This window comes from Symphodus melops (assembly GCF_947650265.1).
Source record: "Symphodus melops genome assembly, chromosome: 1".
In the NCBI taxonomy this organism is placed as follows: Eukaryota; Metazoa; Chordata; class Actinopteri; order Labriformes; family Labridae; genus Symphodus; species Symphodus melops.
Genome location: NC_136691.1, coordinates 12,965,838 through 12,978,717, shown reverse-complemented (window position 1 = coordinate 12,978,717; position 12,880 = coordinate 12,965,838). Strand labels below are relative to the sequence as shown.

Sequence of the window (12,880 nt, the reverse complement as noted above, 5' to 3'; positions counted from 1 at the left end):
ATCACTTTATATGGAGTTGTATATTACATCACATCTGATCACCCCACTTTAATGTCATTTCATTATTGAAGCAAAACACCCACGCACACGCCCTCCCCCCTCCTCCACTCATTTGATAGAATATATCCCTGTCTACCTGTCAGAGTCTTGACACATCGATATGAACGCCTGTGATTGATAGCCATTAAGTAAAGCAGTGAGTCATTTTAAAAGGAAAGTGAAACCTCCTGACTGGACTGCTTTTGTAGTCTTAAGAGTGGATAGGAGGGGTTGAATGGGTGAATGGGGAAGGGTTCTAATGGTTGTAGTCATAGTGGCAGACTGGTGTTAATACTTTTTAGGATGCCTCTCTTTACTGAACTGGGTGAAATGTTTCAGTTTACCAGCCCTCAGCTTGTCAAAACGTACCTCTAACAGCCTTATTGACATACTGACTAAAAATGGACAGAGTGTGAAACAACTCAAATCAAGCCAATCAGTGCTGCCTAAACCAATGACAAAACATGAGACCTCTATTATTTAACATAACATAACATGATTAGCCAGCTAAAATGCCAAATTCTACTACAACATGGTGGAGACCAAAACAGAGCTAAAATAAGAGTGAATGTTAGACCTATAATTGTCACAGGATCAGTAACAAGTAACGCGTAACGAGTAAGAATAAATATATATATGTGTGTGTGTGTGTGTGTACTGGATGTGTGAACAGAATGTTTTCTGGAATGACCGTCCGATACACTTTTGAATAAAAAAATGTGATTTTGTTTTGGAAGCTTGATTTAGCTACTCCTAACTTATGACCAGGAAGATAGATGAATGCAGATTTAATGTGCATTAAGCAAAAAAAAAAAAGCTGGCAGATGTGTGAATCCATACCAAAGTTTTGGTACTGTGTAGTTTGCTTTACTTTAAAAAAAAAAAAAACCTACCTTTTTTAAAAAAATGTACAGACCTTTAGTTTGAGCTGTTATCTTATCTTGTTGTCAGTCTGTCTGTTCTTCCATTAGTCAATTTTGTGGGTATGTAGAGGGGTCAATAGTCCGTGCCCATTGTTTACTTTGAGGGTGGTTAAAAGCAGTCATTGTTTTTCCCTAGCAAATTACCTGCGGCACAGAAAACACTGATTTACATGTCAGGAAGCACACTGGTTTTGAAATCCACCTCACCGGACTGGGATTAGAGAAGGCAACGTGTGTGTGTGTGTGTGAGACAGAGAGGGAGACAGCAGAGGGCTTTTTAAAGTTTGCCTGGCGACAAACAGTTGCATGCAAGTATGTGTCGGGGTGTTTATGAAGACACTTGCTTTTAAATGTGTCTGTAAGTGTGTGTGCAGGCAGTGTGAACATGTTCCCCGTCACGTGAATCTGAAGTGTATGGAGAGATGTTTTTATTTTTACATGCACACATGAACGTCTGATGCAAAAATGTAGGCGTGCTTCTTTAGGATGTGTGCGTGTTTGTGGTGTGTATGGTGGAGTGTGGATCACATGCCGGTGAGCCTGCTGCACACCTCCACTGCTTTTAGAGGCTCCTTTCTCCTGGCTGTGGTGACAGAGAGTCTGTTGTGGTCACATCTTGGTCCAATAATAAAGTACTGATTCACACTTTGATATGCAGGCCTAGGTAACGACGTATTGAAAGCTCATATAATGGAAGTAATTTATTTATTATTTTTTTATTGATTATGATACACATGTTCTAAAGTATTTAGAGCCAGCAAAAGAACAGCCAGATCAAAGGTGTGCTTTCCCCTGTGCAAGTGATCACTTAAGATTCAATTCAATGTTTCAATACAATTCAGTGGGCTTTATTAGCATGGAAAACATACATTAACATTGCCACTTTTTTACATTTACAGATGAATTCTTTAACAACAGAGGTGTGCAGGTTTACGTTGTTTGTTGATGAGAGAGAGAGAGAGAGAGAGAGAGTTTGTGTGTGTTTAGTTTGTACTTAATACTTACTTACTATATTTTAATACTTTATTTCAGAGGGATTAATAGGCAAGATGATCCAGTAATTGCTGGTTTGGGCTATTTCCATAGGTTTGTTTAAGCAATCCTCGCCTCTGAAAACAAAGCAGTGTTATGGCCTGCAGCTTTGCATATGTGGGAAATCCAAAACGGCCGGTTTAGATAGGATTGGGATGAATGGCTGCATGAACGAAGGGACGTGTTGGACATAGAGAACTGGAAGTAGCCTGAGGACTAAAAATATCTATGGAAAAGGACGGGAGCGATGCATTTCCTCTGCATTTGTATTTGGGGCTTTAAAAAGCACTTTCTTTAATCCATATATGAAAGGTGATAATATTTCCCAGCTGCTTATTACAAGATTGCTATCAGTGTAAATGATGCCTGACTTAATAAAACTTATCAAAGCCCACAGCCCCCTCAAGGTCAATTACATGCCATTAATATTTATAACAATACCAAGGTGATTCATCACATAAAGCTGAGTCCAAAGTCAAATCTCCCCATCATGAATATGTATCACAATAAGCTTGCATTTATAATCATGTTAATACATTTTTCGTCATCCTTTTCTAGACATCTTGGCAGGATGTCACTGAGGGGCTTGGACCCCACCTGTCCATCCACAATAAAGCGTGAGCCCTCAAGCCCGAGCCCGAGCTCTCAGGGGGACGTCAGCCCGGCTCAGCCCAGTCCTGGAAGCTCCTCTTCAGACACTAACTCCAGCTATGGGCCCCTGACCAAAGGACACAATCACAGCCTGGACTCACCGGGCCTTTATGGTCACACAGCGGTGCTGGCCAATAATGTGGGAACAAACAGGTTGGTGTACGGTTGAAACTGCAGCTTAATCAGTGCATCTAACATGTTTTAAAAGGGGGAATCAAGTGACCACATCAGCAGATGTTTCGATATCTCCCATTTTCTTTCCAACGTGCTTTCTTTTTTCCTATGCAGGAGGTTTGTGGAGGAAGAAAGCCAAGTGAAGTGTGAGTTCATGCTGGGCACAGTGGCCAAGCGAGTGTGCCTGGTGTGCGGTGACGTGGCCTCGGGCTACCACTACGGCGTGGCCTCCTGTGAGGCCTGCAAAGCCTTCTTCAAGAGGACCATCCAGGGTAGGAGAAAGGACATGTGTACGCACACATTCTTAAACGGACACGGTCCCGTTTTCATACTTAGTAACAGAGTTTTTGTTGTGCATGACTGATGATGCCCTCCTGCGCCATGTAAACCTGTTTTACAAGCAACATTGAGCACTTGTTTTGGTGTAAACAACCCACAATCAGTTAGTTCACTGCTTCCACCTCCGGCCTCTCAAGGTGCGGAAAGCTTGGAAATAAAGACCTGTTTGCAAACAGCTGATATGTGGTTAAACTTACACCATGTTGTGTATATAGTAAACATGTTTGACTTTATGCTTTAAAGCCTAAAGATAACGCAGTGTGCAGAATGTGTGTGCAGTCCTTTAAGCCCTGAAAGCTGTTAGTCGCATGGATCAGCGGCAGGCAGTGTGGGTGTTTTAATAAGATTGTCCAGTGCTCTGTGGGAGACCTGACATGCTGCGTGGAGTCAAGACCTCGAGAAATTGGCTGGGTTCAGAGGGCACACAGGATGAGAGGATGTCGGATCAAATGGGAAGATCTGATGTCTGGCTCATCAGATACTTCCTGTTTCTGATTGAGGGAGGCAGCTAAGAGCGCCTGCAACTGGCTGAATGCCATCAGGCTTAACCTGGACATTTAGCTGTCTTGTCCGTACTGTAGGTGTTGGGAACCTTTTTTTTTCCTTCTTTTTTCCAATGCAGCCAAAATGAATGGGAAAATGTGAAGGTGCACAATGTTAATTTCCAGATATGAAGCAGAGTTTACCCATTAAGAGTTCCACGTCAACCGCTGTGCTCTGTCGCTATGTCACAAGCTTTAACGAACAGTAATAATGAATCCCTGATGATGTCATAAGCATGTCATCGGAGTCATCTTAGTTTTTGCTTGAAATTAGATTTTGTAAAAGAAAACCAAGTACATGGAAGTGGAGATGTGGAGTTGAAAGATTTAGTCTAATGACACACTCCTCCAGGTGCATTATGGGAAGTGTAAGTTTGGAGGGGTGAACTAAAAATAATACAAGATATTTTGGCCATTTTACAATTATTTCTTGTGTTTTCTGACTCCTCCAACTTCACCAAGTTAAGACTTTCATAGTGTAGCATGCATTTAGTTCATTTTTCCTACAAAAAGGAAACTTAAACACCATTATGATTTTAAGACTTTAATAAAGCAATAACTGATGTTTCGTAAAGTTTTCTTCTTGCTTCAGTTTCCATTCAAACAAATCCAAATTACCTGTTGTCTTTCCTGCTGTTTTTTTCTTCTAGGTAACATTGAATACAGCTGCCCAGCGTCCAATGAATGTGAAATCACCAAGAGAAGAAGGAAATCCTGCCAGGCCTGTCGATTTGTGAAATGCCTGGCTGTGGGGATGTTGAGAGAAGGTCAGTTATATACAAGTATGACACAAAGACCATGAGTCAAATAATGGTTTGTCTTGCTTTTATTGTGGGACGGATCAGTTGGGTGCTTTGGCAGAAGTTCAAAACCTCATCTGTTGAGTTGGAGAAAAAAGCACTCAGCGAATAGTCTCACCGTGCTTTTTTTTTTTTTTAAATCGTGCATTCCTGGAAACAATAGGCTTATTACAGGTTTAAGGTTTTCTTAGTTTCTCACCTGATGGACTGGTGATGGACTGTACTGAAGTTCTGTAAAGTGCAGTGAAACCTAAAACCTTTGACAGTTAAATTTCTGCCCCTTTGTGTCACTTGTGATTTGTGTGTGTGTGTGTGTGTGTGTGTGTGGGGTAAACACACGGCTGAACAATGCATAGTCATGTCTCTGATAGGGAACAGAGGGATGTTTATTGTTCCGTGTCAATCTCTGCTTAACTGGTGTTCCTCCATAAGATGCCTTTGAGTGTGTGTGTGTGTTTGTGTGCATGTGTACTGTTGGCGCAAACTGTTCTATTCAAATGTAGAGATTATTTTATGGATCTGGATTATAGTCTAATTTGGACCTACCCAGTGTTTGTGATGGACAATAAAGTTTTCATTTTTTATTTCTGTAAACTAATTATAGACACAGCAGTGTCTTGCTACACCAAAAGCACCTTAGATTTCACTAACACCCCTCAAACAACCCCTCTTGTTTAAACTAAAAATGACTCACTATAAACAACTATTTTTTAAACAAGCTTTCAGATTAAAACTGGCTTCATCTTTTCAACACAAAACTCTTCAAAAATAAGGATTAAAAGCGGTGACATAGCCTTTAGATGTCTGTGACAGCCGTCGGGTGCTCCTTTAGTGTGACTGTGTGCCTGTCTGATGACGTATTGTAGTCCAGATTTAGAAGTGACTCAAAAAGGAAAACATTAGCGACCTATTGCTGTAACGGACAGATGCTGCTAGCTGTGAAAGGAGCAAGAGATGATAATGAGGAGGAGGAAGCAGCTCAGTCTTGTCTGAGTGTCTGTTGTAGACTGAGGGACAGTAAATACGAAAACCGGATTATACAACATTTCATTTATTGAATATATATTGATAGCGTAAAAGCGAGGAATAGCTAGCTTAACAGCTTTTTAGCTTGATAACTAACCAAATGAAAAAGGTTCATACAGTCAATTCAATAAAGATATTTTTCACCCTTCATGCCTGTCTTACAGCTTTCTAGATGAAGTCTTTTGTGGAGCAGTTTAACGATAAACGTCCTCCTTTTTCGACTTCCTCTCAACATCTAAAGTTAGCCCTGTCAAAACAGCGAGCTAACGCGTCATTGTGGTAAAATGCAGATCAGAGTTATTGAAGTGTAACTTAAAAAGAGTTTATGCAATATTTTGTCATTTTAAACGATACGATGACGAAGCATTTACACTATGTTTGAGCCCCGAGCAAAGTTTCAACTTTTCAGACAAGCGCTGTTCACGTCGCTGGCCCACTTTTTCACATGTATGACCTTCCTCGTATGTTTACTGCCTACAGAGTGTTTCTTGTACCCATGTCCTCTTTGCTCATTATCTGATCATGATATAAACGATTAAAAATAAAGAACATACAGTACAGAATATCGGGGCAGTGGCAATCGTACAGTGAACGTCGTCAACAGACTGTTGCCATAGAGACAGGCCGGAAGTGCAGCACTGTTCTTCTTAGCGCACAAATGCTTCACGCAAGAGCTTCTGAGCGCACAACCAGCGCTTTTCCTCCTGGTGAAAACGCGAGGTGGACACGGGGCCTTATTATCGAGTATTTGGAACACAGAAAACAATAACCTTAAAACAATAACCAAAACACAGCACACATCCAGCCAATACAGCTAAATCTGATGCTGATCATTTTGGACGCACTTCATTTTGTTTTGAAGTACAAACTGAATGAAGTTCTCTTGTTGACTTGTTTACAGCACTTACCTTGTCCGTTTTAGGCCCTCACAGACTTTTTTTTTTGTCGATACGTAGCTAATTCCCACGATATCACTTTTTATAATCTGAATGTTCTCAGATCCAAGAACAAAGCAATGAAAATAAAGTCTCAGTCTTAATAAACTGGAAGGGTCCTTTAATGCCACCTACTCATCTTCAGACTCACCAAAGCATGTTGTTTATTGCTGCTGTTGACGTTCTCTGTGTGTGCGTGAGTTTTTGTGAGTTATGTTTACATAGAACGAAGGCATCGTCAAACGCAGATCCGTTGTATATGAGTGCGTTTAAACACGTATCACCGTGAAGTCTCATTTCTGCATCGACCTCTGTGGGTTTTCTTTGAGCCTGTGTGCACTTTCTCTAAATTAGCAACTTTTAATAGGGTAGGGGGCATCCACAGCATCCCAGTCCTGTCTCTTGACCCTCCTCCTCCTCCTTCTCTATCTACCCCCTTTGCTTTTCCTCCCCCCTCGTAAATTCCTCCAGATGCCTTGTGGGATTCCTGGACCTCCGTGAAATGCGAACTGCCCCTCGTAACTCCCGTCGTAAGCACCCTCATAACACTCTTCATCGTGTCTCGTAATGCCCCCTGTTCCCTGGAGAGGCCGCAGTAAAGGCTGAGCATAGGAGCTGTGAGCTTTAATGGGCAGAGTCAGAGCCTTATTAAACACACAGCTAAAAGACATATAGACCCCAGACAGGATTTGATTAAGCCCTGTTTAGTGGACGATTCTGCTGTTGCCGTCGCCTGTCGGGACAGCAAACACATGTATGTTTGCAAAATGTGCGATCCTGGAATTAAATGGGTTTATCCTTCTAAGAAGTATGAGCTGTTTTTCCTCTTTCATCACACCCCCCCACTTCCTGTTCCTGCTGGCTAAAGTCATTTGGTCTCAGGTGTGATAATCTGTATTCTGAGTAAAGCATCAGAGCCGAACGGAACGGAGGCTGGACTATGTGCGCTTTTCTCTGCCAACTTTCCAAACCCTTTCATTTGTTGACTGCGCGAATGGGAACGTGACGCCATAATTACACCGGGGTCAGCAGCCATGTGTACATTTGGCACAATATCTGAATAGTGTGGGATTGTTTATACTGAACACATGCTGGTGGTGGTGGAGGAGGAGGAGGAGGAAGGGATTGATGCACAAGAACATGGTAACACAGATCAGTCTGGATATCAGCAGCTGGATGTTCCTGAACCTGTTGTACTTGCCGTGTTTCGTTTTGGGAACTTGTAAAGCCTCCCATGCGAATATCCGGACACTGAGAAGAAGGCAGAGGGGATAAAAGCAGCAAAAAATAGATCAATGTCTGAGTAGTCTGTGTTTATCGAACGCTGATGGGCTGTGCAGGAGAACAGGGAGGAGGTGTGTCTGTTTCGTTATCTGCCAAAGCTATTCCTGGCCTTCTGGTTGTCAGCACATTCCACTGTGAAGAGTTACACTTAGCTCTGATGTGTGTGTTTGAGTCACCGTCAAGTTTAAACTCACACACAAACACAAATGCACACATTTGAAATACACTTTTTTCCCCTTCAAATATAATATCTGACAGTGGTCTGATTTAATCCAGAGTTTGCCAAGTTTGCGTTCAATCTGATGACAGGCACCCTGGTCTCTCATCCCACACCTCAAAGCAGCACCTGCTTAAGTGCCCAGGATTATCCACACTTACTATTTGCCCCTCATGACATCACCAGTGCTTCAGAGGGCACTGAGTTTGCCCACACAATCTCTGCTCTAATGCCCCACTCATCTCTTCGAGTAAAAAAAACTCTTCACTTTTTCTACTAAACCCTCGAACCTGACATTTTTCCATCTGACTGAGTCAATTAGCTCGAGCAAGGGGACATCCTTGTACCTTGTCCAACTGTACCTCACATACCTCACTGCCCCTCACGACCCCACCAGACTCAGTACACCTACAAGTACACCTTACTGAAGGGGTATCAGACACTCAGGATGGTTTAAAAAGATGTAAAAGTCTTTAATTCTTAGGACGAGAAACCGTTCGAGAGTGATTGATTGGGTTGACTTCAGAAACATTTACAGTTTAAAATACACCAGTGGATATCAGCTTGCACCTTCTTCAGGGTACAGTGACACACTGAGACGAAGAGAGTCATTGTTGTTGGAGTCACTACAGGTGTGCACAGGTGAATGCATGCAAACAAACAAAAAACGACCCTCACTAGGAAACCAACATTAAAAACACTGCATTTAAGTGAATCACACAATATCAACTCAGACAAAATAAAATGGCAAATAATAAATGTATATCTAGTATGACAAAGACGAGACTTCATTTTTACATAAATCACATCTTAACCAACACGTGATTTGCCTTGAACTTGTCATTTCAATATTTTTTTTAACCCTGATCGCTTTCAGGGAAATGACTGATATCACCTTTATTCTCTTTAATCCCACAATAAGAACAAACATATTTCAAACATAAACAGAAGATTTTGTGTTTACGTAGGACTGCATCGCTAAGGGAGAGGCTGATGGAATTATAGGCTTATGTGCCGACCTCTAAGGAGCTTTACATGCAAAAAATATACTGTCATACAACATCTGAGCATTATACTTCATAATGGACTTATGGTCGAGCCTGTAGGCTTATGGCGGGGTCACAAAGGTCGGACAAATCACAGTATTATGTGTGCTCCATCTTTCTCCTATCTCCTCTCACAGCAGCTTCGAAAGCAGATATAACAAAAATGGTGTTGCTGAAGAATTAAGAGCTTCAAACTAAGAGCTTTTCTATAAACGTATAACCCTTCAACACATTTGTCCTGCCTGATTAAGTTACAGTATATTACTTGCTGTTGTGGACGATGCATGCTCTCCATAAATATCTGCACATGTAAGAATAAGTACAGGAGACGGAGGGCCACTAGGGATGGAGTATCACAGTAAGGTGTCAAGTGGGCAAATAATTCCCTCAGAGTGTCTCTTTCAAATGCGAGTGCCGTTATAGATTCAGGGCCACTATGGTCATTTACACCGTGCAGATCAGGAAACCCAACACCACTACTGAAGACGTCCTGAGTCACGTTCACACTCACTGAACCCACATTTTCTTTACACATGCACCAGGTGACTGTTCCTCTGCCATGAACACGAGTCCAATCAGCTTCTCTCATCCAACTACACAACTTTACACACTGTCAGAACGGCGACAAGGTTAGCACAATGCTCGTTAAGACGAGCAGTTGTCATCGGCTGCTCGAAAGGGTGTCGCGTTACAGGAAGCGTGCCGCTGTTGTTCCGTTCGGCGTCTTGAGGATCGTTAAGACTTGTGACAGATGATCTGTGAACATCCTGAGTGTTATGTCTGTCTGGTTCCGATTGAAGCCTCTCTCTGACAACTGATCACATGATTGAACTGCAGTCAGACCAAAGTAATCTATTCAATCCAAACTCCTCAAAGTGTTCCCCCTAAAAAAATTATTGTTATTATCATTTATTGTCTATTCTAAATGTGTCTTTTAGCATCACTGTGCAAACATGAGCCTTTTTTTTTATATAGCTGTGGTTATCAGTAATCATTATGAAAGATGTAAATGATATAATAGTCCAATCATAAAAATCAAACATAAAAAAGGATTGTTTAACCTTTATTTGAACAGGTCTACAATGATTACAATATTTCATTTTCATTTCATTTCAGTTTATTTTGAGTCATGCGTACAGAACAGAGTGTTCACACAAGAGAAACAATCAAAATATACATATATATTCGTCTGTATAAATACAATTAAATGAAATAAACATATATCATATATATATATATATGTGTGTGTGTATAAATAAAATATAAGTATGTGTAGAAAAAAAACAAAAAACTGTATTAGTGTGACTGTATTGCCAAATACATCATAACACACCTTTTGTTTCTTCTCTTTTTAGATTCTATCTGTAAATAAAAACAACTGAACTTTCTGGGTACATATGTATCCAGCTCCTATAAAGAAAAGTTTTCCTTTTTTTATTTGATGTCACCCACATGTTTCATTAAGGACCTGTGTTTGTGTGCTTGCAGGTGTGCGTCTGGACCGTGTCCGAGGCGGCAGACAGAAGTACAAGAGGAGAATAGACGCCGAGAACAGCACGTACCTGCACCCCCAGAATGCCTTGCCTCAGAAAAAAACCTGTAAGTATAGTATTGCCAACGTTTTCTCCCATCTTTGGCCTTCCTTCTCGCCTTTCTCCCCTCTTTATCCCTGGGAGTTTTGAATGTAGAACGTTTTTGAGAACCAGAGCTTGAGAGGGGGAGACCACCTGCCTCGTGTCTGACTCGCAGCACTCCTCCTCGCCTCTGCCCTTTCCTCATCTCTGGAGGTTTGGACTCACGTCTGTGATTACTTGGCGTTTACATGAGTTATTATGCATTGCAGTATGAACACAACTGGTAATTTGGTCTGAGAGTTCAAAGATCATTATTAGGCTCTCTGATGGTTGTCTGTCATATCACTTCTGTTTTTTGTAGCTTGTCATTGTTAATGACCTGGCATTAATCAACACTGACTGTAGTTCTTGAAAGGAAAAGATTTCATTAGCTGTAATAGACTCCTGGAGAATTCTCAAAACTCTCAGTGAGCAAGCAAAAACGCTCCTATTGTGAGCGTTGATGCAAAAATACCACACAGTTTCAGTTGTTCTGTGGAAGTACAATTTTTAAAATTTAGCCTGAAGTTATTTTCTTTACCATTTGAAAGTCTCTTAAAATCACCAAATTTAGCCTGGGAAAAACAACAGTTTTATTTGGAAATAAAATCCCATACACAAAAGCTGAGGTCGTTTTGATGCATAGCTGCAACATAGCCAGTATCTCTAACCACTCTGAAATGAAAATACACTTCTGTTGATTATGCTGCTTGTTCATTTAAATTGTTTACACACTGTATTCTGAATAAACGTTGGATGATAAAAAAATATATATTTTTAAATTCAGACATTTTTCGTTATTTCGGACAGTGTTTATGCTTTTCCTTTTTTCTAGTAGTACAACGATCAACCTTTTTAGCTTCGGCTACTGATCTAATATCAGCGTTTTGGGTTTCTGCTGATACTGAACACTGATTCAATAGCATTGTTTGATTAATAACCTGTATACTTTAGTGTGGGGATACAATTTTAGAATCATTTATGTGTAAGGCAGCATCAGGTTTCCTAACCACATGAAGGTATGAATACATAAATGGACTAAAATGTTACCTCTGTCACATAACCCATCTACAACCTGCGACAGAATAACTCACCCTCAGCCTAAGCTGTGCATGTTGCTCATCGGTTTTTCTTGCCGCTGGCATTGTCTCACAAAATGTCATGAACTGGAGCACACTGATGAAGCATTTTCTTGATGCCAGTTTCAATAGAGTTTGTGACGTGTGATTCATGGAAGGTTTTAGTGTGTAGCCTGAAGCATCTCAACATGCGGCATGGTCATAGCTCGGGATATCTGCAGTGAAGCTCCTAGAGGAGTTCTTACATGCGTTTACTCTGCTGATACGTGTACTCATATGTTGCTGTAGAGGCCAGGCAGAGAGTATCGATGCGATGGCAAACGGTACCAGTTGTTGTCAAACCATCACTGCAGAGTTTGTGAAGAAATGTCGACTGTTTCATTTAGCTTCATTTGCTGACTTTGTCCCATTAAACTATTTGTTAACTCCCTCTATGTTATGTTGGTTTCACCTATCAAAATGCACAATCCTACCAGCGCACTGATGACAGTGATGTCGTACGCACACATGCTGCTGTAAACACAGACTAGCATAGAACTAAATGTAATAGATTGGCCCCATGGATCAGCCCTTTATAACTGATCTATCTAGCTGTTTGAGTCAGTGTTAGGATGTCATTGGTTCACCACTACTTTTTCCTTAACTGGAATTGTTTTATTTTTTTTAATCTATGTGGGATTGTCCTGGATAAATAAAGATGTTTTTTAATATAAAAAAATCAATGTTTACCCTCTCTTCACCTTTCAGTCACTGTTGGCAGTGTGGTGGAAAACAAAGTGGTGTCTCTGCTACTGGTGGCCGAGCCGGAGGGAATCTTTGCAATGCCTGACCCCACCGTGCCCGAGAGCGACATCAAGGCTCTGACTACGCTGTGTGACCTCGCCGACAGAGAGCTGGTGGTCAACATCGGCTGGGCAAAACACATCCCAGGTACGACTTAAAAAAACAGAACCGTCTCAGTCAGTCAGTCAGTCAGTCAGCTGTCTGCTCACACACATTAGCTCACATTAAATCTGTAATCTAATCACAGGAGGAGATTGTTGTGATTGGTGGGTGCGAGAGGGGGGGGGGGGGGGGGGCGTGTTGGCATAGTGTGTTCTCTGTTAGTCATGCTCTGTGTTTATGTGTGTGCACTTATACTGCCTTACCCTCGCTGATCAGTGTGTGTTCCGGATCTAGA

General features: G+C 41.3%; 1 protein-coding gene across 3 annotated transcripts in view; it reads left to right on the top strand.

Moving 5' to 3' along the window:
- The window catches only part of LOC306836713 (estrogen-related receptor gamma-like), a 31,568-nt gene that overhangs the window by 11,476 nt on the left and 7,212 nt on the right, over positions 1-12,880 (top strand). For 2 of the 3 annotated variants that reach the window (XM_079363947.1, XM_079363946.1), the window contains 5 exons: positions 2,553-2,798; positions 2,934-3,091; positions 4,351-4,467; positions 10,497-10,607; positions 12,448-12,630. In XM_079363947.1, the coding sequence (XP_079220073.1) occupies positions 2,566-2,798; positions 2,934-3,091; positions 4,351-4,467; positions 10,497-10,607; positions 12,448-12,630 (802 nt within the window). In that variant the 5' untranslated portion in view covers positions 2,553-2,565. Of the gene's footprint in view, positions 1-2,552; positions 2,799-2,933; positions 3,092-4,001; positions 4,053-4,350; positions 4,468-10,496; positions 10,608-12,447; positions 12,631-12,880 lie in introns of those variants that run through there. The other variant, XM_079363948.1, reaches the window with a different exon arrangement.